At 45.2% G+C, this 24495-nt stretch overlaps 2 protein-coding genes across 2 annotated transcripts in view; one reads left to right on the top strand and one right to left on the bottom strand.

Moving 5' to 3' along the window:
* The window catches only part of GRIA4 (glutamate ionotropic receptor AMPA type subunit 4), a 699790-nt gene that overhangs the window by 80823 nt on the left and 594472 nt on the right, over positions 1 to 24495 (top strand). The gene's annotated exons all lie outside the window — the stretch shown is intronic.
* PDGFD (platelet derived growth factor D) overlaps positions 1 to 24495 on the bottom strand; it is a 138341-nt gene that overhangs the window by 25669 nt on the left and 88177 nt on the right. Inside the window, exon 4 of the mRNA XM_075266139.1 lies at positions 21926 to 21985. Coding sequence (XP_075122240.1) covers positions 21926 to 21985 — 60 coding nt within the window. The remainder of the gene's footprint in view (positions 1 to 21925; positions 21986 to 24495) is intronic.

The raw sequence follows: 24495 nt of genomic DNA, 5'->3' as shown, positions 1-24495 counted from the left end.
GAAGATTCCTGAATATTTAGCTTAACCCAAATTCGAAAGCCCCTTAGAATTGAATGAATCAGTTTTTGGTACTGCAATTGTTCATCTGCAAACTCTCCTATATTTCTGATACTGTACCACAGGATAGCATGGCATAGTTGCAGATCATACACTGGTCTAAGTGCAATACATTTTTAGAAGTGTCTCTGCTCCCACTTGTTCCCGGATATTGCAACGTTCTGCAAAGTATGAGAATGAAAAAGAGCGGCTTGCAGTCCGTCCCATAGAAGTGAATAGAGCAGCAGACATGTATGGGGACTACCGCTCCATTAACACAGGTGACTTGGGAATTACTTGCACTTTGAAGACAATTGAGCAATCCCCATCCCTGATACCCTCACTCAACAAAGATGGCATTTTTCCTTCTTTCTACTCCCACAGCTCTCAAAACCACCAGAAACCAAGAGTTCTGCAACCAAAGGGCAAGTGGTCCTGCACAACCCATCCTTATCCCTCCGGGATCTTTCCTTTTATATACAGTCTACAGCATTAGCCAGTCTGCAGTATTAGCAAAACATTTCTGCTTTCTTCAAGGATCCATGTACACAGATGTGGTGCTATTTTTGGAACAAAACAGCCATGTTTTTTTTTTTTCATTCCTGTGCAACGTTTTTCCTGTTTTCCACCTCCTGACTGCATCCCTGTCCCTTCTCTAATTGCTGCATCTACTACACCCCTGTCAAGTCACCTTCCAACCCCATATGGATCTGTCCATCCTTACTTTTTAGCAAATTTCTTTAATGGTTTCAATGCACATAAGCTTTCATCTCGGCAGGATCAACCAGGTATGTGGCTCTGGCCACTGATCAGACCCTGGACTGCCGAAAAGACATATTGGCACTAGAGATGAGCGAACGGCATTCAATCAAATTGGTATTCGATCAAATATCAGGCTGCTCGAGATATTCAATTCCAATTGAATACCACGCGGTAAACGCACTAAAAATTCGTATCTCCTCCCACCTTCCCTGGTGCTTTTTTTGCACCAATAACTGCACAGGGGAGGTGGGACAGGAACTACGACAACGGAGGCATCGAAAAAAAATCGGAAAAAGTAATTGGCTGGCTAAATCAGGTGACTTCTACTTTATACGAATGGTCGATTTCAGATTCGGGTCATATGAGACTGTGAACTATGTGATTGTGAGACAGGGATAGATGTACTGGCAGGGTTAGCTAGGGATTACCTTTATTTATGTAGGAATGTTACTCAAACAGCTCTTTGAGGCTCTATCTCGTGGTAGCCCATTATATACTAGTCAGGATCCTTGTCAGCTTGCGTTACTTTGCTGACTTTTTCTCATAGGAATGCATTGGCCAGCGTTGATTGGCCAAATGCCATACAGTATACAGCATTCGGCCAATCAACGCTGGTTCTTCCAGAGGAGGCGGAGTCTAAGATCGGTCCACAGCACAGCACTGCTACATCTCAGATATAGCAGAGTTGACACAGCGCTGTTACATCTCAGATGTAGCAGCGTTGAGCGCACAGCGCTGCTACATCTCAGGTGTAGCAGAGCTCTGCGCACAGCCAGCTCTGCTGCATCTCAGGTGTAGCAGAGCTCAGCTCATTGCCAGCTCTGCTGCGTCTCAGGTGTAGCAGAGCTCAGCGCACAGTCAGCTCTGCTGCATCTCAGGTGTAGCATAGCTCAGCGCACGGCCAGCTCTGCTGCATCTCAGGTGTAGCAGAGCTCAGCGCACAGCTCTGCTACACCTGAGATGTAGCAGAGCTGTGTCACCTCTGCTATACCTGAGATCGGACCACAATGGAGACTGCTGTGGACCGATCTCAGACTCTGCCTCCTCACAGACGAGCCTCCTGCAGAACCAGCGTTGATTGGCCAAATGCTGTACTCTTTATGGCATTCGGCCAATCAACGCTGGTCAATGCATTCCTATGGGAAAAAGTCAGCTCCCGCATTATTAGTGGCGTAATACAGGGACTTGGGCCTGTTAGATGCCCCCAGACATGCTTCCCCTGCTGTCCCAGTTGCATTCCAGAGGTGTTGTCCTCATTTGCTGAGGTGTCATTGTGGACTTGGTGACTAGAGATGAGCGAACAGTGTTCTATCGAACTCATGTTCGATCGGATATTAGGCTGTTCGGCATGTTCGAATCGAATCGAACACCGCGTGGTAAAGTGCGCCATTACTCGATTCCCCTCCCACCTTCCCTGGCGCCTTTTTTGCTCCAATAACAGCACAGGGTAGGTGGGACAGGAACTACGACACCGGTGACGTTGAAAAAAGTAGGCAAAACCCATTGGCTGCCGAAAACATGTGACCTCTAATTTAAAAGAACAGCGCCGCCCAGCTTCGCGTCATTCTGAGCTTGCAATTCACCGAGGACGGAGGTTTCCGTCCAGTTAGCTAGGGGTTAGATTCTGGGTAGGCAGGGACAGGCTAGGATAGGAAGGAGAAGACAACCAACAGCTCTTATAAGAGCTAAATTCCAGGGAGAAGCTTGTCAGTGTAACGTGGCACTGACGGGCTCAATCGCCGCAACCCAGCTTTCCCAGGATCCTGAATGGAATACACTGTCAGTGTATTCCCGTATACCCGATATATACCCCCGATACCCGTTCCAACGGTGTGCCCCCCCACCTTCACCCCAGAAATACCCTGCAAGTCCCCTAGCAATAGGATTGGGGCTATATACACCCACTATTTTTGCTACTGCCATATAGTGCCATTGTCTCACTGGGAATTCAAAGAATATATTGGGCTTACATATAACTTCAATTCCAGGGAGAAGCTTGTCAGTGTAACGTGGCACTGACGGGCTCAATCGCCGCAACCCAGCTTTCCCAGGATCCTGAATGGAACACACTGACAGTGTATTCCCGTATACCCCATATATACACCCCAAATCCCCGTTCCAACGGTGTGCCCCCCCACCTTCACCTCAGAAATACCCTGCAAGTCCCCTAGCAATAGAATTGGGGCTATATACACCCACAATTTTTGCTACTGGTATATAGTGCCATTGTCTGACTGGGAATTCAAAGAATATATTGGGGTGACGTGCACCCACAATTTTTAATACTGGTATACAGTGCCATTGTCTGACTGGGAATTCAAAGAATATATGGGGGTTACGTGCACCCACAATTTTTACTACTGGTATACAGTGCCATTGTCTCACTGGGAATTCAAAGAATATATGGGGGTTATGTGCACCCACAATTTTTACTACTGGTATACAGTGCCATTGTCTGACTGGGAATTCAAAGAATATATGGGGGTTATGTGCACCCACAATTTTTAATACTGGTATACAGTGCCATTGTCTGACTGGGAATTCAAAGAATATATGGGGGTTACGTGCACCCACAATTTTTACTACTGGTATACAGTTCCATTGTCTCACTGGGAATTCAAAGAATATATGGGGGTTATGTGCACCCACAATTTTTAATACTGGTATACAGTGCCATTGTCTGACTGGGAATTCAAAGAATATATTGGGGTTATGTGCACCCACAATTTTTACTACTGGTATATAGTGCCATTGTCTGACTGGGAATTCAAAGAATATATTGGGGTTACGTGCACCCACAATTTTTAATACTGGTATACAGTGCCATTGTCTGACTGGGAATTCAAAGAATATATGGGGGTTACGTGCACCCACAATTTTTAATACTGGTATACAGTGCCATTGTCTGACTGGGAATTCAAAGAATATATTGGGGTTATGTGCACCCACAATTTTTACTACTGGTATATAGTGCCATTGTCTGACTGGGAATTCAAAGAATATATGGGGGTTATGTGCACCCACAATTTTTAATACTGGTATACAGTGCCATTGTCTCACTGGGAATTCAAAGAATATATGGGGGTTATGTGCACCCACAATTTTTACTACTGGTATACAGTGCCATTGTCTGACTGGGAATTCAAAGAATATATGGGGGTTATGTGCATCCACAATTTTTAATACTGGTATACAGTGCCATTGTCTGACTGGGAATTCAAAGAATATATGGGGGTTACGTGCACCCACAATTTTTAATACTGGTATACAGTGCCATTGTCTGACTGGGAATTCAAAGAATATATGGGGGTTATGTGCACCCACAATTTTTACTACTGGTATATAGTGCCATTGTCTGACTGGGAATTCAAAGAATATATGGGGGTTATGTGCACCCACAATTTTTAATACTGGTATACAGTGCCATTGTCTGACTGGGAATTCAAAGAATATATGGGGGTTACGTGCACCCACAATTTTTAATACTGCTATACAGTTCCTTTGTCTCACTGGGAATTCAAAGAATATATGGGGGTTATGTGCACCCACAATTTTTAATACTGGTATACAGTGCCATTGTCTGACTGGGAATTCAAAGAATATATGGGGGTTACGTGCACCCACAATTTTTACTACTGGTATACAGTGCCATTGTCTCACTGGGAATTCAAAGAATATATGGGGGTTATGTGCACCCACAATTTTTACTACTGGTATACAGTGCCATTGTCTGACTGGGAATTCAAAGAATATATGGGGGTTATGTGCACCCACAATTTTTAATACTGGTATACAGTGCCATTGTCTGACTGGGAATTCAAAGAATATATGGGGGTTACGTGCACCCACAATTTTTAATACTGGTATACAGTGCCATTGTCTGACTGGGAATTCAAAGAATATATGGGGGTTATGTGCACCCACAATTTTTACTACTGGTATATAGTGCCATTGTCTGACTGGGAATTCAAAGAATATATGGGGGTTATGTGCACCCACAATTTTTAATACTGGTATACAGTGCCATTGTCTGACTGGGAATTCAAAGAATATATGGGGGTTATGTGCACCCACAATTTTTAATACTTGTATACAGTGCCATTGTCTGACTGGGAATTCAAAGAATATATGGGGGTTACGTGCATCCACAATTTTTAATACTGCTATACAGTTCCTTTGTCTCACTGGGAATTCAAAGAATATATGGGGGTTATGTGCACCCACAATTTTTAATACTGGTATACAGTGCCATTGTCTGACTGGGAATTCAAAGAATATATGGGGGTTATGTGCACCCACAATTTTTACTACTGGTATACAGTGCCATTGTCTGACTGGGAATTCAAAGAATATATGGGGGTTATGTGCACCCACAATTTTTACTACTGGTATACAGTGCCATTGTCTCACTGGGAATTCAAAGAATATATGGGGGTTATGTGCACCCACAATTTTTACTACTGGTATACAGTGCCATTGTCTGACTGGGAATTCAAAGAATATATGGGGGTTATGTGCACCCACAATTTTTAATACTGGTATACAGTGCCATTGTCTGACTGGGAATTCAAAGAATATATGGGGGTTATGTGCACCCACAATTTTTACTACTGGTATACAGTGCCATTGTCTGACTGGGAATTCAAAGAATATATGGGGGTTATGTGCACCCACAATTTTTAATACTGGTATATAGTGCCATTGTCTGACTGGGAATTCAAAGAATATATGGGGGTTACGTGCACCCACAATTTTTACTACTGGTATACAGTGCCATTGTCTCACTGGGAATTCAAAGAATATATGGGGGTTATGTGCACCCACAATTTTTACTACTGGTATACAGTGCCATTGTCTGACTGGGAATTCAAAGAATATATGGGGGTTACGTGCACCCACAATTTTTACTACTGGTATACAGTGCCATTGTCTGACTGGGAATTCAAAGAATATATGGGGGTTACGTGCACCCACAATTTTTAATACTGCTATACAGTTCCATTGTCTCACTGGGAATTCAAAGAATATATGGGGGTTATGTGCACCCACAATTTTTAATACTGGTATACAGTGCCATTGTCTGACTGGGAATTCAAAGAATATATGGGGGTTACGTGCACCCACAATTTTTAATACTGCTATACAGTTCCATTGTCTCACTGGGAATTCAAAGAATATATGGGGGTTATGTGCACCCACAATTTTTAATACTGGTATATAGTGCCATTGTCTGACTGGGAATTCAAAGAATATATGGGGGTTACGTGCACCCACAATTTTTGCTACTGCTATACAGTTCCATTGTCTCACTGGGAATTCAAAGAATATATGGGGGTTATGTGCACTCACAATTTTTAATACTGGTATACAGTGCCATTGTCTGACTGGGAATTCAAAGAATATATGGGGGTTATGTGCACCCACAATTTTTGCTACTGCTATACAGTTCCATTGTCTCACTGGGAATTCAAAGAATATATGGGGGTTATGTGCACCCACAATTTTTAATACTGGTATACAGTGCCATTGTCTGACTGGGAATTCAAAGAATATATGGGGGTTACGTGCACCCACAATTTTTAATACTGCTATACAGTTCCTTTGTCTCACTGGGAATTCAAAGAATATATGGGGGTTATGTGCACCCACAATTTTTAATACTGGTATACAGTGCCATTGTCTCACTGGGAATTCCACAAATAATTTGGGGATTCATTCACCCTACATCTCAGGCTCTTGCCATATTCACCCAGGTTGTCAGTGCTGCACCAGCTCGTTCCCAGACAGCTCGGCCCGAAAAACACGTTACCTATATAGAGGATTTGGACAATGAAGACAACATGTTCTAAATCTAATGTCTGCACCTTCTCCAGAATTAAAATAAAGGCAGCGTTTAACTTTCAAATAGCACTGCACAAAGGAAGAGCTTATCAGCTTGTCTCATGACATGCTACTGAAAAGTTTCATTTGTGTATCTTAATGTAAATATAGTTGTATAAGCTTTTTGGGTTTTAGGCACTGCCAAGTTATTTATTACCACCCGCTCCCTTATAATGATGATGACGCCAAAGTCACTGTGGGTGTTCAGATCTCACAGCTTTGGGTGACATTTGTCTTGCTCTCTGTCGGTACCAGCTGTCTTTTTGGATACCGTAAAGTTATGTTGACTTTATTAACAGCTATAGAAGCTTTAGCCAGGTTGTGACGGTGTGTAACCCTAACAACACTAAGTGGGATACACATTAATAGTCAGTCTATGTACGCTAAACGTATCACTGAAGTAATTTTTTTTCCCTCTCCCCTAATATAAGAAAGGAACAGACATTAGACCTAGACCGGGGTTCGAGGCTTGAAAAAATCCAGTATTATTTGTTCTTCATGATGTGAAATATGTGTTGAAAAGCAACCCAAGATGAAGTCAGCCATGTGTACCAGTGTGTTACTTGGCATGCCTTTGCTGGCCCCAACTGTAAGGGTCACTCTCCATTTCCTCCATTTTCCACTCCCCTTCACACCATTTGTGGTGAAGCAATGGGATGCACTGAAGTGCACCCTCTAGCCTCGTGTGGGATAGGGACATCAGATGCCACTCCAACCCCCTCGTCTTCCTCCGCCAGCCAACGGTGCGAAGATGAGAGGAGTGTGCTCTGAATGTTTTCTGCCTAGCAGAGGCTAGTTCTCACTTACGAAAATGGCCCCACTTTGACCTGTATATCAGGCACAATGGTGTAGGTTTCAAAGAAACATGGCACCAACAAGTTGGAAAACGTGGGCCATGCGTGGACCGTGTTTGAGTCTGGCAAGCTCCAGATCTGCTACCAGGTTCCAGCCATTATCACAGGCGCAAAAATGCCAGGCCCCAGGTGTAGCAGGGAAAAAAAAATGCCATCTCAGCCAGGATGGCATCCCTGACCTCGGAGGCACTGTGCTGTCTGTCCCCCAAGCTGATCAGTTTCAGCACGGCCTACTGACATCTCCCCATGCCAGTGTTACAGTGTTTTCCGCTAGTAGCTGGGGTGGAGGTTGCAGCTTCGTAGGGTTTCAGTCTACTCCTGCCATGAATTTTGGCCTGGGAGAGGAGATAGGCCACCCCAGTTTGCACCCGGGGAACAGACTCCACCACATTCACCCTGCCTGTCATTAAAGATAAGCACTGCAGCATCCCTGACCACAGGCGCTTGTCCATGTGTCGGTGGTCAAGTGGACCTTGCAGCAAAGCGCAGAGCTCTGGGCCCGACTGATGTTATGGGACACATGCAGGCGCAAGGCAGAGACAGCACACCAAGAGAAGTAGTAACGGCTAGGCCCAGCATAGGGAGGTGCCCCAGCTGCCATCTGCTGACGGAAGGCCTGGGTCTCCAGAAGCATAAACAAACACCAACATCTCCAGGGCCAGCAGTTTATCGATGAGGCTGTTACAGGCTTGGGCATGGGGGTGGGTTGTATTGTACTTCTGCCTGCAATGAAAAGCTTGGGAAATGTGGAGTGGCTGGGAAGAGGCGCATGATGGTGCAGGCCAAAAGGGCGCATGAGGGTGAACTCCCCAATGTGTCAGAGATAGGTGTGTAGGTGTCCTTGCATCATATACTTGCACCATATTTGGCTTTGGAAGTTAATTTTGTGCCAAAAAGTGGTTAAGACAGCGATCCCTCAGCTACTCCCGTTACACTGTCTATTGAAGTTACCATCTGTGGAAGTGGACCACCATTTCTAAGATCCCAAAGGAAGCAGGCAAGAGATGTGCAGTTCAGAAAAAAAGATGAGAAAATAAGTTTAGGCTGTAGAGCACAGAGGGATCGGAGAGGACAGAGCTGGTGTCGGCCAGGTATTCCCACAACATGCGCCTATACTTGTCCCTCCTGGTGACACTAGGCCCCTGAGTGGCAGTAATTTGTCCAGGGGGGCCATTAACGTGTTCCAGACCTAGGAATAAGTCTTCCAACAGGGTAGAGTTTTGCATGCCTTTGCTTCTACCCACTGTTTTTGCTGCTTAGCTTCCCTCCACATCTACTCTGCTTTCACCCCTAAACATCACCCCAGTTTATGCCTTTGCTTCTACCCAGGTTTTTTGTTGATTTAGCTTCCCTCTACATCTACACTGCTTTAGCCCCTAGACATCACCCCTGTCCATGTGGGGTCGGTGGCCTCGTCATCCACCAACTCCTCTTCCAATTGCGCACTGCCCCCTTACTGCAAACCGCACATGACCACAGCTTGCCTTGATGGCAACTGTGTCTCATGATCCCCACTTAGGTCCAGACAAGTCGGTGGCGGGTCCAAAACCCCAAAATTGGAAGGAAATGGCAGATGCTGCAGTATTTCTAACACCTGTTCCTGGTGCTCGGGCCTGGTCTGTGTTGTACCCTGCACCCTGCTTAACGCATCTGCCATATCCGAAGTTGTGCTGAGCGCATGCTAATGTTTCGTGTCCAGTGCAATGGATGGGATGGGATTTCACATAAGTCTGCCACCCATGGCCACTCATGGTTGAGCAACTGAGGGAGTTGACTTTGACGAACCCGAGGGTTTTGGAGTTGGAACTACATCAAAGGTCTGTGCTGCTCACACACTCTGCTCAACACATGATATGTTTAGTGCCAGCAGTGTGGAGACGTCGCACAACAGCCGTTGTTCCAGCAGGTACAGGCGTTGTAGGAGTGCATAGAGGCTAGCAGCGGCAACTATACACTTTAAAAACTATCCGCACAAGCGCCACACTTTCACCAGTAGCTCAGGAACATTGGGGTACCTTTTTCAAAAGATTAGCAGCAATGAGTTAAAAACGTGGCCCAGGCATGGAATATGTTGCAGGCTGCCAAGCTACAGAGCCAATCCCAGGTTACGGCCATTATCACACATGACAACATGCCTGGGCCCAGGTGCAGTGGCAAAAACCACATTGCCGTCTCATCGAGGATGGCATGACTCACTTTGTAGGCAGTGTGCTGTCTGGCCCCCAAGCTGATGAGCTTCAGCACGGCCCGCTGACGTCTCCCCACACCAGTGTTGCAGCGTTTCCAGCTCGTAGCTGGGGTCAATTTAACAGCGGAGGAGGGTGGTGTTTCAGCCCTCCTCCCAGGAATGTTGTGTGGGGAGACAAGTCAGGCCACCACATTTTGCGACCCGGTCCACGCCTCAACTACATTCAACCACTGTGCCCAAATTGAAAGGTAGCGTCCCTGTCCGCATGCACTTGTCCATTCGTAACTGGTCACATGGAACTTTAGGGCTAAGCGCTGAATTTAGGGACCGCCTCATGTTTGGGGGAAAGTGCTGGTGTGGACGGCACAGTGCGGTGGCGCAGTAGACACTCTGCCCAAAAAGGGCAGAGTGTCCCCCAGCCGGGATTCCAACATCTCCTGGGCCAGATTTCTTGAGATGAGGCCGTTGAAGCCTTGGGCATGTGGGTGGGTTGCGCTGTACTTTAGCATGAAATGAAAGGCTTGGGAGATGGGGAGTTGCTGGGAAGAGGCGCATGATGGCGCGGGCAAAAGGAGAAATGGCAGGAAAAGGTGAGGATAAGGGTGAACTCCCCAAAGTGTCAGAGGCAGATGTGGAGGTGTCCTGGCTCCTGGTCTGGACTGCAGCGCCAGCCCTGTCAACAGTGGAAGAGGCAGTGGCCGCCAGGCCAAACGACGATTATCCTGCGCTTGCTCTCACCCACTGAGCCCAGGGCTTGCCTTCCAAATGATGGCACCCGCAAGAGGTGGTGAGATTCCTCTCCGCAGATCTCCAAACCATCTTGGACTTGCAAATTGCACTAAATTTGTCATGTAACTGACATGTATATGATGAGTCTATCCATTGTCTGTTCATTTTGGTGAAAGTCAGCCTGTCAGCTGACAGACAGCTGTGCTTGTCAGTGATGATGTCACCGGCTGCTTGTACCCCCAGTTTTTGCTGCTTAGCTTGCCTCCACATCCAAACTGCTTTTGCCCCTACACATCACCCCTATCCATGCCTGTGCCTCTAGCCATAAGTCTGCCACCCATGGAAACTCATGGTGCAGAAAGTGAGGGAGCTGACTCTGAGGAACCCTTGGGTTTTGTAGCTGGTACTCCATCAAAGGTCTCTGCTGCTCACACACCCTGCTGAACATACGGTATCTAGGGTTAGAGCGTGTGGTGACCTCGCACAACAGTAGGTGCTTCAGGCAGATGTAGGCCTTGCTGGAGTGTATTGCGGCTAGCTCCAGGTACTGTAGACTTGGGAAAGTGGGTGTCCAAGTGCCGCACTTTCACCCTTAGCTCAGCTAATTTGGGGTATGTTTTTAAAAATCATTGCACCACTACATTGAACATGTGGGCCAGGCATGGAACGTGTTGGAGGCTGGCAAGCTCCAGAGCCCTCCAACAAGCTAAAAAACCTGGCCCCAGGGGCAGCGGGGATAAACAAATTGCCATCTCATCCAGGATGGCATCCCTGACCTCAGAGGCAGTGTGCTGTCCGTCTCCCAAGCTGATGAGCTTCAGCACCGCCTGCTGACGTCTCCCCACACCAGTGTTGCAGCGTTTTCAGCTCGTAGCTGGGGTAAATCTAACAGCGGAGGAGGAGGAGGGTGGTGTTTCAGCCCTCCTCCCAGGAATGTTTTGTGGGGAAACAAGTCAGGAAAATTCTTGAAACGGGAGAGTTTTGCATCTTTGCCCTTGCTGCCTATGGACATCCCTTTGCCTCTAGCCACCATTTTCCCTGCTTTGCTTGCCTCCACATCCACACTGCTTTTGCCCCTAGACATCACCCCAGTCCATGCCTTAGCTTTTACCCCCAGTTTTTCCTGCTTAGCTTGCCTCCACATCCACACTGCTTTTGCCCCTAGACATCACCCCAGTCCATGCCTTAGCTTGTACCCCCAGTTTTTCCTGCTTAGCTTGCCTCCACATCCACACTGCTTTTGCCCCTAGACATCACCCCAGTCCATGCCTTAGCTTGTACCCCCAGTTTTTCCTGCTTAGCTTGCCTCCACATCCACACTGCTTTTGCCCCTAGACATCACCCCAGTCCATGCCTTAGCTTGTATCCCCAGTTTTTCCTGCTTAGCTTGCCTCCACATCCACACTGCTTTTGCCCCTAGACATCACCCCAGTCCATGCCTTAGCTTGTACCCCCAGTTTTTCCTGCTTAGCTTGCCTCCACATCCACACTGCTTTTGCCCCTAGACATCATCCCTATCCATGCCTCTTCCCCTAGCCATAACTCTGCCACCCCTGGAAACTGATGGTGCAGAAACTTTGGTTGCTGACTTTGAGGAACCCTTGGGTTTTGTAGATGGAACTCCATCAAAGGTCTGTGCAGCTCACACACCCTGCTCAAGATATGGTATTGTAGGGTTTCAGCGTGTGTGAATGACGGACAACAGCCTGTGTTTGGACAGATGTAGGCCTTGCTAGAGTGTTTTTAGGCTAGCAGCGACTCCTGTGCACTTGCAAAAGTGGGCGCACAAGCGCCGCATTTTCAACAGTAGCTTCGGTACATTTGGGTATGTTTTTAAAAAACTTTGCACCACTAGGTTAGACGTGGGCCAAACATGGAACGTGTTGGAGGCTGGCAAGCTCCAGAGCCGCTACCAGGTTCCAGCCATTATCACAGGCGTAAAAATGCCAGGCCCCAGGTGTAGCAGGGAAAAAAAAATGCCATCTCAGCCAGGATGGCATCCCTGACCTCGGAGGCACTGTGCTGTCTGTCCCCCAAGCTGATGAGCTTCAGCACCGCCTGCTGACGTCTCCCCACACCAGTGTTTTAGCGTTTGCCGCTAGTAGCTGTGGTGGAGGTTGCAGCGTCGTAGGGTTTCAGTCTACTCCTGCCATGAATTTTGGCCTGGGAGAGGAGATAGGCCACCCCAGTTTGCACCCGGGGAACAGACTCCACCACATTCACCCTGCCTGTCATTAAAGATAAGCACTGCAGCATCCCTGACCACAGGCGCTTGTCCAAGTGTCGGTGGTCAAGTGGACCTTGCAGCAAAGCGCGGAACTAAGGGCCCACCTGATGTTGAGTGACACGTGCTGGTGCAAGGCGGGGACGCCACACCGGGAGAAGTTGAGACGGCTAGGGACGGCATAGTGAGGTGCCACAGTTGCCATCAGGTCCGGGAAGGCGGGAGTTTCAACAAGCCGGAACGCCAACCTCTCCTGGGCCAGCAGTTTAGCGATGTTGGCGTTCTAGGCTTGCGTGGGTGGGTGGTTAGCGGTGTATTTCTGCCGGCGCTCCAATGTCTGAGAGATGGTGGGTTGTTGTAAAGAAGCGCCTGATGGTGCCTTTGATGGTGCAGGAGAAGGAGATAAGACAGAAACAGGGGAGGATGAGGGAGAAGTCAACAAAGTGGCGGAGGCAGATGAAGTGATGTCCTGGCTCGTCCTCTGGAGTGCATCGCCAGCACTGTGAGCAGAGGCAGTGGCATGAACGGCGGGCGACGTTTGTCCTGCCGTTGCTGCCTGCCACTGATTCCATTGCTTGGATTCCAAATGACGGTGCATTGAAGTGGTGGACAGGTTGCTCTTCTCAGGGCCCCTACTCGATTTCGAGAGGCAAATTGTGTAGACGACACTATATCTGTCCTCGGCGCATTCCTTGAAAAAACTCTACACCTTCAAGAAACGTGCCCTCGATGGGGGAGTTTTTCTGGGCTGGGTACAAAAGGGAACATCTTCGGACATTCCGGGTCTGGCCTGGCTTCGGCAAAGCAGCTGACCTCTGCCTCTGGACATGTCTCTGCCTCTAGCTACCCTTTTTGGTGCTGCACCTGCCTCAACATCCACACTACTTTCCCAGCTTGACATCTGCCTTGTCCAGGTGGGGTCGGTGTCCTCGTCGTCCACCACCTCCTCTTCCAACTCCTGTCTCGCCTCCTCCTCCTGCACAATGCGCATGTCAACTGGCTGCCCTGACAGCAACTGCGTCTCATCGTCGTCGATGAGGGTGGGTTGCTGGTCATCCGCCACCAAATCGACCGGAGATGGAATGGAGGAGACTCTAGTGTTTGAGCATCTGGACACAGATACTCGTCTGTTAGGTCCGTGGAATCGCGAAATGGAGGGGCAGGTTGCGGTACAGTCAAAGGAAGGGAGAACAGCTCTGGGGAGCAGGGACAGTTGGGGTTATTGTTCTGAGAAGATTGGGAATTTTGGGTGGAAGGAGGACAAGACTGTTGGGTAAGAGGAGGTAGAGGCTGACTGGCTGGTGGACAATGTGCTTTAAGCGTTATCCGACAGCCATTGCAAGACCTGTTCCTGGTTCTCGGGCCTACTAATCTTTGTACCATTCAGCCTAGTTAATGTGGAACTTTTGTGCAAAGCGCAGAACTTAGGGCCCGCCTGATGTTAAGGGACACACGCTGGTACAAGGCTCAACTCACCCTAAGTGCCAAAAACACTGCTGGTGCAAGGCTCTACTCATGCCAAGGGCCTCAATCTCTGCTGGTAGCTCAGCTTAAGGTCATGTAACTTTGTTTGGAAGGGCTCATGTTAAGGGCTAGAAAAGTGAATTTTGGAAGGTCTTACCACATCACACACACACACACACACACACACACACTCAAAATGACAGTTAAGGGTGAGGGCTTTTGGAATTCCCATTGCCTATTCCATTTGTGGTTGTCATGGGGAACGTGATTTAAAGGGGTGGTTGTTACTGTTTGTTGAGCTTAAATTGGGGTTTGTGTCCATCCATTTGGGGAGTAAAGAAGGTTTCCAGGTATTTTCCCACTTTGATAGAGGTTTTTTTGAATGTGGAAAGTGTGTAGTTGTTAGGCAGTGATGTTGGGGTAATAGAGGGTCTTTGGTGTGTTAGATGCCCCCAGGCATGCTTCCCCTGCTGTCCCAGTGTCATTCCAGAGGTGTTGGCATCATTTCCTGGGGTGTCATAGTGGACTTGGTGACCCTCCAGACACGGATTTGGGTTTCCCCCTTAACGAGTATCTGTTCCCCATAGACTATAATGGGGTTCGAAACCCGTTCGAACACACGAACATTGAGCGGCTGTTCGAATCGAATTTCGAACCTCGAACATTTTAGTGTTCGCTCATCTCTATTGGTGACTCCTGAGTTGAACAGTGGTTTCCCCTGAAACGAAACTTTTTTCCCCATAGAATATAATGGGGCGCAAATGAATGGGCCTCGTCGGAAATGAGTGTCTACAGGCGGATGTCGCGTAAAATCCCTGATTGCAGCTCAGCTCTGACTGGGGATGCTGGAGCAAGGTGCTAACTGTAAGTTTCAGCTAATGCCCTTTTCAAAGGTTATCCACACAGTGTGTGAGCAGGCAGAAAACCTCTGCGGTAATGGTGTGGCAGTGTGCCATAAGCCCTTGGCGGCTGTGCCATGTTATTATGCCGCATATCGCCGAGGGGTTACTACATTATTGTGTCATGCTAATCTTTGGCAGTCAGCACTCCATACCACAACCTCTGGCTGACCACAAACAGACATATACACTATTTACCAACAAACATTTGGACCCCCATACAAGTGAAGATATCTGCAGTCGTGATGTACGTCTCACCTTCCGCCGTTACATAGGAAACAGCATTGGCATTAGTCACATACAAGATGCCACAAAGTGCAGAGCTGCCCGATTTCAAGAAAAGGGTAATTATGGGGTACCACAGAAATGGTCGATCCTTAAGGGACATAGCAAGTGAACTGAATTACGCAAAATCATCAATGGCCTATGTGATCACGAAGTGGAAGGTGAACGGTGATTGTCGGAATGTGCCCTGAGTCGGCATACCCGAAACTGGGAGATAGAGACCGATGAGTGCTGGCCAGAGAAACCGCACCCAACCGATGGCTCACATACACCAGGAGTGTCACCAGGCATCCAGGAGTATTGTGTCCATCAATAGCATCCGTAAGGAAGCATCTGCTGGGGTCTACCAACTATTGTATAGGAAGAAATGTTGTTTCTCTATTCTACCACAGGGGTCCAATACTTATTGGTATATAGATGTCAGAGGAACCGCACACTAATAAATATAAAGGATATGGGTGCTAGCAGTCAAGGGAGTCCTGCGACTCATACACAATGTAAACAAATGCTGCTGCACACCGTAAATAGGTGAAAGGGTGAAACAAATTTTTATTTTAAGTACATAAATTTTAGGTACATTAGCGCCACGGATAGATTTGACAAGCATAAGAAGAGTACTAGATCAATAAATCAGCGTAACGTTTCGGTCATTGTCGACCTTCATCAGATCAGATCAGGGGGTGACTTGTGAGTGTTCATTTCATAGCAGGAAGTGTCCAGCAACAGCCTTAGAACCAAGTGACTTGGTTCTAAGGCTGTTGCTGGACACTTCCTGCTATGAAATGAACACTCACAAGTCACCCCCTGATCTAATCTGATGAAGGTCGACAATGACCGAAACGTTACGCTGATTTATTGATCTAGTACTCTTCTTATGCTTGTCAAATCTATCCGTGGCGCTAATGTACCTAAAATTTATGTACTTAAAATAAAAATTTGTTTCACCCTTTCACCTATTTACGGTGTGCAGCAGCATTTGTTTACACAATACTTATTGGTAGGCAGTGTATAGCCTAAACATCTCCCAGCAGAGTTGGCGAATTCATGTTTTTTTCAAAGCTGGTTATCTCACGGCACACATATCGAGTAAGTGGAGCTTAGGGGAAATATAACGAAGGACACATCTGCATTAGCGGCTTGGCTTCGGGCTTCACTATTCATAAATTACATTTGTCGTATGTAACTACTGCATATTTTTATTTTTCACTAATAATTATTTTGGAAGAACTCGATGACCGGGCATAAACTCTGAATGAAAGAACCAAATTACACATCAATATTACTAATGACAGAGGAACCAAAAATTCACCTATTCCCCATTCCCCTAGTTGGACGCTATTTATCACATTCAATGTGTTTACTCGCGGCGCCTCCAGGAGGTAATATTCCAGGTATTAAATTGTTTATGAGATATAAATCAAAAATGTGCAATTAGCAAATATGTTGGTAGAGCCGAGCAAAGCGGCTAAGATTAACTCATAAAAGAGAGCCACAGGCTATTTCACATGACAGCATGCAGGACAGCTGTGATCCCGCCAATACATCTGTCCACGCACAGGCTGCCAAGCTAGCTAATGTACATGACAGAAATAGTCTGGCAGTTTGACATCAACCTCTGTTTGGGATTGTTTTCTAAATTGTGTGGTTCTTCCATCTCAGGCTTAATTCCCAAAAAGAATATTTCTTCCAGTGCAGCGACTCGGTAATGATCTCCAGTATATCACATAGTAAGCCATCAAGAATGCCGCAAGGAGCAATAGAAACAAATCTGTGATTCCTGAAGCCGTGTCACAAACTAGAGGAAAGTAATGCTAATAAAAAGAGTATGAAATACCATATATTTTATTATCCTTTTACTATATACTTGTATCTATTTGATGATTATTGGCTACTCTTAGGGAAAATTAAAAGACAAAGCAACATAGTAACAGGATAATAGTTTTGCTTGCAAGTGATGGTATTGATATTCTGACCAACTCTGCCCAATGTTGAATCAATTAAAGGGTATTCCCATGTATAGGATGGAACTTGTAAGCAAAAGCCAAAATCCAAAGCTAACGGAAGTGTTTTACTCAATATATTGCTTTGTCTATCTTGTTTCATTTATTAAATTCTGCTTATTGTGTCTCATCATTGTTTACAGATCATTACATAGCTTTCAGACCACCTCTGCTATCTAGCTGCAGTGGCCAGGCTGGTGTGATCAGTCTCTGTTCGTGGCCACCTCCGCTATCTAGCTGCAGTGGCCAGGCTGGTGATCAGTCTCTGTTCTTGGCCACCTCTGTTATCCAGCTGCAGTGGCCAGGCTGGTGATCAGTCTCCGTTCTTGGCCACCTCTGTTATCCAGCTGCAGTGGCCAGGCTGGTGATCAGTCTCTGTTCTTGGGCACCTCTGTTATCCAGCTGCAGTGGCCAGGCTGGTGATCAGTCTCCATTCTTGGCCACCTTTGTTATCCAGCTGCAGTGACCAGGTTGGTGATCAGTCTCCGTTCTTGGCCACCTCTGTTATCCAGCTGCAGTGGCCAGGCTGGTGATCAGTCTCCGTTCTTGGCCACCTCTGTTATCCAGCTGCAGTAGCCAGGCTGGTGATCAGTCTCCGTTCTTGGCCACCTTTGTTATCCAGCTGCAGTGACCAGGTTGGTGATCAGTCTCCGTTCTTGGCCACCTCTGTTATCCAGCTGCAGTGGCCAGGCTGGTGATCAGTCTCCGTTCTTGGCCACCTCTGTTATCCAGCTGCAGTAGCCAGGCTGGTGATCAGTCTCCGTTCTTGGCCACCTTTGTTATCCAGCTGCAGTGGCAAGGCTGGCGATCAGTCTCTGTTCTTGGCCACCTCTGTTATCCAGCTGCAGTAGCCAGGCTGGTGATCAGTCTCTATTCTTTGCCACCTTTGCTATCCAGCTGCAGTGGTCAAGCTGGTGATCAGTCTCTGTTCTTAGCCACCTCTGTTATCCAGCTACAGTGGCCAGGCTGGTGAACAGTTTTTGTTCCCAACCAAATCTGTTCTCGTCTCTTCACTCTGATTGACAGGTAATAGGATCCCTCTCAGCTCTGTAAAGTGTTAATGGCCCGGACAGTGATTCCTGTTATCTCCAAATTTACCAGTGTGCAGATTATTCTTGGGAGAATGCCGCTGTCTCACCTGCACACCACACAGGCTATCCCACCCTCCTACTTGTCACTGAAATCAGGAAGTGGAAGTGAGAGGAGACAGGAGAGCAGGAGAAACCCTGAGATGGGAAAACACCTTTAAGTAATATAGGTGCAAATTTTATTAGGGAATTATGTAACTTTTGGAGAGGCCCTATAGAAAATAATTTTTGCATGACTTTTTATGGGTGACACTGCATTGGACTCTACAGTCAAAAACATATTTTGTGAATTTCACCCAATTTACTGCATACAGTACATATCGAACACAGTGTGAACAGATCCTTTCTTTGTGATCCATCGAGTAACTAAGGCTGGATTCTGTCTGGGAGATCCATCCCCAAATCCAACTGAAAAATGCGGAAACCCAGCAGCCACCATCATAGATTATGGGGTCCGTGGGTTTACACAGGTAACTGCTTTTTAAGCAGATTGGGTTTCCCTTTTTCGGAAGAACGGAAACCCATGAGCAAGTGTGAACTTAGAGTTATCTTGTACAGATTCTGAGCACTTAGGATTACAGATCAGAGCAGCATTGAGAATTCTATTGGTTGTCATTGGAAACAGTCAACAAATTTGTCTACAGATACACCCACAACTGCTTAAAGGGGACTTACATAAGAATTACCTATCTTTAAGATAGATCATTATCATGTAACCAAACTGTTAACTGGGACTTCCACAGACCAAGTGGTTAAGGGTGTGTTCACATTTACATTTCACCTGGTCTATCGTAGGACCAAAAAACATATTAAACATTACAAATGGTTCACCTAATGGCATAATGACTATAATGGCGCCCTTTGGGTATTTATTGTAATCTCCTTGACATATCTTCATGAATATATCCTACTTGGACTTTTTTATCCAAAATTTCAGATGGACCCTGGGCCTGACGGACACTGGCTCAGATGTGAACGTAGCCTGAAGAAACTGCAGATGTCGACAATCCCTTTAATCGTGTTTGGCTTACCAATGTATATATACAGCGAATCATGGATACAGCTGGTGGCAGCATCTATATTCATATCCCACAGACAAGACCCTTAACCTTAGTCCTTAACATTGTACATGTATTATAAAGCTTTAGTCCATGACAATGTGGTGCTTATCCATACGGCTCTCTGTATAGGACACCGCGGCCTCGTTTTTACATCTACTGAATGTTATAGAATGGACTTCTATTTGGCTTTGGTCACGGCCATTTCAGGGTAAATAAACTTTAAGCATAACTGATGTGCACATCTCCATTAGTGTATGTTGGCTCTTTCCCGGGAGCCAGATCTGTACATTACTAGATAGACAGGACTATTCAGGAGCCAGACTCTCTGACATAATCCCAGAACTATGACATGATATCAGTCTATAGAGTTAGCATCTCATTCATCTAAATTACAAGGAAATAACGTCGACTTCTCCTAATTATAGAGATATTTTAGGAATTAATTTCAGTTTGACTCTAAATCCCACGCACGTAATGAATTGGGAACAATTAGCCCTTAGATTAGCTCTAAATAGTAGAAACCAAGGCAACGTTTCCACTGAAAAGATAATCATATAAAGTACATATAGAATAATAGTACAGGGGACATGAAATCCTAAATGTACAGAGGTGGCTCAGTGGTTAGTACTGCAGCCTTGCAGCGCTGGAGTCCTGGGTTCGAATCCTGCCAGGAACAACATCTGCAAGGAGTTTGTATGTTCTCCCTGTGTTTGTGTGGGTTTCTTCCCATTCTACAAAGACATACTGATAGGGGGAAAAAAGTACATTGTGATCCCTATATGGGGCTCGCAATCTACATAAAAAAAAAAAAAAAATCCTAAATGTGCATTCTCCAGATATGGACCGGGCTATCCTAATATCCCAGACGAGACTATTCACAATGTATCCACCACCCCTGATCCAGGATGAAACTCAAGGTGGCCAGGTTGGGTGTAAAACAAAAAAGAACCATATTAACCTATCCCTAGCACTATGTAGTAGTCTCGATTTCCATTCCTTCCAGGGTTCACCAGGTTGGAAGTTCACATGACTGGCCTCCGTGGTGTCTGGTGAGGAACCAGTGACGAATCTTAGTGGTCACCTATCATTCTCCAGTGGCCACTGAGTGTCTCTTTACTTCTGACTTGAGTCCTGACACGGTATAGGGGAGAGGTGAGTATGACTTTTTTATATATTCTGTTTTCACAGGCTTGTATATTGCATGTGGTCGAATGCATGGGGCCAATAAAACTCTATATAAATTTATGAACGGTGGGACCAGTAGCCATCACAAGAATGGGGGTTCCCTGTGCCCTGTATGAATGGAGAAATACTGGACATGCATAACTGTTTTTCCCATTACCAAGCACTTCTATGGGATTGAGCCAAGTACTGTATTCCCATAATCAATGTGGGTCTGTATGGCAGGTAAGTAAGTATGGTGAAGGCAACACCATTACTCTTAATATACCAAAGTGCTACCTCCCAGGGAGGGATGGGTGCTGGAAAATATAGATTTTTGGTATAGTGGAAGCAATGGTGACGCCCTTGTTGCACCAAACAGCTTATTAAAATATCAGGATAAAAGTTAATATCTCAGCAACAGAGGAGCAGAAAAAAGCGATCCCTGGCTATCTGACTGTGCTTGTATCGCAATAGGGATTGGTGACCAATTTCCTTTAAACATGGTTATTTTATGGAATATTCTGATGGGCACTAGGGTTGAGCCGATCTTGAGATCTCAGGATCGATTTTAAAATCCGATCCAATTTCCGATCGTAAAATTTGCTCGATCGCCGATCGGAATCTGATCCTTTCCGATCCCGATCGCTCAATCCTAATTGTATATTATATATACAGTGGGGTTGAGCCGATCTTGAGATTTCAAAATCCGATTTCCGATCATTTTCCAGCCGATCCTGATCGTAAAATTTGCTCAATTGCCGATTGGAATCCGATCCTTTCCGATCCCGATTTATCAACCCTAATTGTATTGTATATTATATATACATTAAGGTTGAGCCAATCTTGAGATTTCAAAATCCGTTTTCCGATCATTTTCCAGCCGATCCCGATCGTGAAATATGCTCGATTGCTGAACGGGATCCGAACGCTCAACCCTAATGGGCACCCTTATATCCATGCACTGAATTACACCCCATAACCGGGCTGCATTATTCCCTATGTATCCCCATCTTTTGGAGGTCAAAGTGCTTGGAATCCCCCAGAAATAAGACAGAACTGATCCATATTACAGCACGTTTTACATACCAACCCTGAGTTTTAGCGAATTGGTAATTTTGCTTAATTCTCTCCGGTCTCTACTTTTAATTTCATGGAATCGTCTGAAATCTAAACCTAAATCTCGCCTCAGTATTTCTACCCCGGCAGTACAGATAATAAGTCGGAACATGCTGTTTATTTAATAGCGCGCGCATTTATTTTATTCTACACAGTGACACACAGTATTACTTACTGAGACAGGGCTTGTGACAGATTCCCAGTTTGTCTCCGATGCTGCAGGCGGAAAATCATTCTGAAAGGAAAGGAAAAAGAATTTAGACAAAAGCTGCAGCGAGGGATAAGATCTCTACTGTTAGATTTGAATAGCCTTTCAGGCATCCAGACTTGGCTGCTATAAAAGCCATGAAAATACAGGATTGCAAAAAATGAGGCTCCATTGAGAGATGCCAGATAAATGAATGTGATCGCATCCGATTTTTACATAATTGTATTTTGCGCTGTGTCAAAAAAAAAAACAACAACCCAAGAGGTTAGGTAAAAACATAATTTGTATATGTGGGATACGGCTAGACCCAGGCTTGCTCGAACTTCAATCGTTTGCATGAAGACCAAGTATCAGGGGAATGAGATAAATATGGTAATACTCAATTAGTATGTATTACGCCATCAGCCGCGGTCTCGGTAACTGTGTATACAGTAGAGATGATTCAGAATCTAGCACATTACTGTGTACCTAGAAGTGGATTTACATCTCAGGCTCTGGTAGGTACACAATCCTTGGTATGAAAGTTAACATGAACTGATCTAAAATAATACCGCCGTTTCGTGTCCAAATACTACCGCCATAAATCAGCATAATAATAGCTCATACATTCCAAGTAATGTTGCGTTCATCACATAAAAAATGAAATGCTATAGCCTGCCCGAATACTGCCATAAAAATGGCCCTAAATGAAAATAAAAGAGTGTATCAGTATGTAGAAAAGTTCCAGGAATTTGTTACATTCCTGAAAAAACCTCTTGTTTTTAGAAGTGGATTTCTATCTCAGGCTCTAGTCGATACAGAATCCCTGGTAAAAAAGTTAATATGAATTGATCCAAAATAATACCGTCATATACTGGCTAAATACAACACCGTCATATACTGGCTAAATACAACACCGTCATATACTGGCTAAATACAACACCGTCATATACTGACTAAATACAATACTGTCATATACTGGCTAAATACAATACCATCATATACTGGCCAAATACAGTACCGTCATATACTGGCTAAATACAATACCGTCATATACTGGCTAAATACAATACTGTCATATAATGGCCAAATACAGTACCGTCATATACTGGCTAAATACAATACTGTCATATACTGGCTAAATACAATAACGTTATATACTGCCTAAATACAATACCATCATATACTGGCTAAATACAGTACTGTTATATACTGGTTAAATACAATACTGTTCTATACTGGCTAAATAGAATACCGTCATATACTGGCTAAATACAATACCATCCTATACTGGCTAAATAGAATACCGTCATATACTGACTAAATACAATACTGTCATATACTGGCTAAATACAATACCATCATATACTGGCTAAATACAACACCGTCATATACTGACTAAATACAATACTGTCATATACTGGCTAAATACAATACCATCATATACTGGCCAAATACAGTACCGTCATATACTGGCTAAATACAATACTGTCATATACTGGCTAAATACAATACTGTCATATACTGGCCAAATACAGTACCGTCATATACTGGCTAAATACAATACTGTCATATACTGGCTAAATACAATAACGTTATATACTGCCTAAATACAATACCATCATATACTGGCTAAATACAGTACTGTTATATACTGGTTAAATACAATACTGTTCTATACTGGCTAAATAGAATACCGTCATATACTGGCTAAATACAATACCATCCTATACTGGCTAAATAGAATACCGTCATATACTGGCTAAATACAATACCATCCTATACTGGCTAAATACAATACCGTCATATACTGGCTAAATACAATACCGTCATATATTGGCTAAATACAATATCGTCATATATTGGCTAAATACAATACCATCAAACACTGGCTAAATACAATAATAATAATAATAAATTTTATTTATATAGCGCCAACATATTCCGCAGCGCTGTACAATTTGTAGGGTTCAGATACAGACAGATACAAAACAAAGAACGTCATTTCACACAATGGGACTGAGGGCCCTGCTCACAAGAGCTTACAATCTATGAGGTAGAGAGGATGACACAAGAGGTAGGAGGGGCGGCATTGCTTATACAGTGTTCAGACAATTTTGTAATAGAGGTTGCAGCCATTACACAAACAAAGCTTTATGGGCCGTCACTAGTAGTGTCCTTTAACATGTGGATAGAGCATGGACAAATATGTTAGGCTGAAAAGGCATCAAGAAGGGTTTGCATTAGGAATTGTGATAGGCCTGTCTGAAAAAATGCGTCTTTAGTTTGTGTTTGAAACTGTAGAAATTGGGAGTTAATCTGATTGTCCGGGGTAGAGCATTCCAGAGAAGTGGTGCAGCTCAGGAGAAGTCTTGTATACGAGCGTGGGAGGTTCTGATAATAGAGGATGTAAGTGTTAGGTCATTGAGTGAGCGGAGAACACGGGTTGGGCGGTAGACAGAGATGAGGGAGGAAATGTAGGGAGGTGCGGCATTATGGAGAGCCTTGTGGGGGAGGGGGATAACTTTATATTTTATTCTATATTGAATAGGCAGCCA

This window comes from Leptodactylus fuscus, chromosome 2 (assembly GCF_031893055.1).
Source record: "Leptodactylus fuscus isolate aLepFus1 chromosome 2, aLepFus1.hap2, whole genome shotgun sequence".
NCBI classification, from domain to species: Eukaryota; Metazoa; Chordata; class Amphibia; order Anura; family Leptodactylidae; genus Leptodactylus; species Leptodactylus fuscus.
The sequence above is the reverse complement of the archived record's forward strand: the minus strand, read 5'-3'. Positions and strand labels throughout refer to the sequence as shown.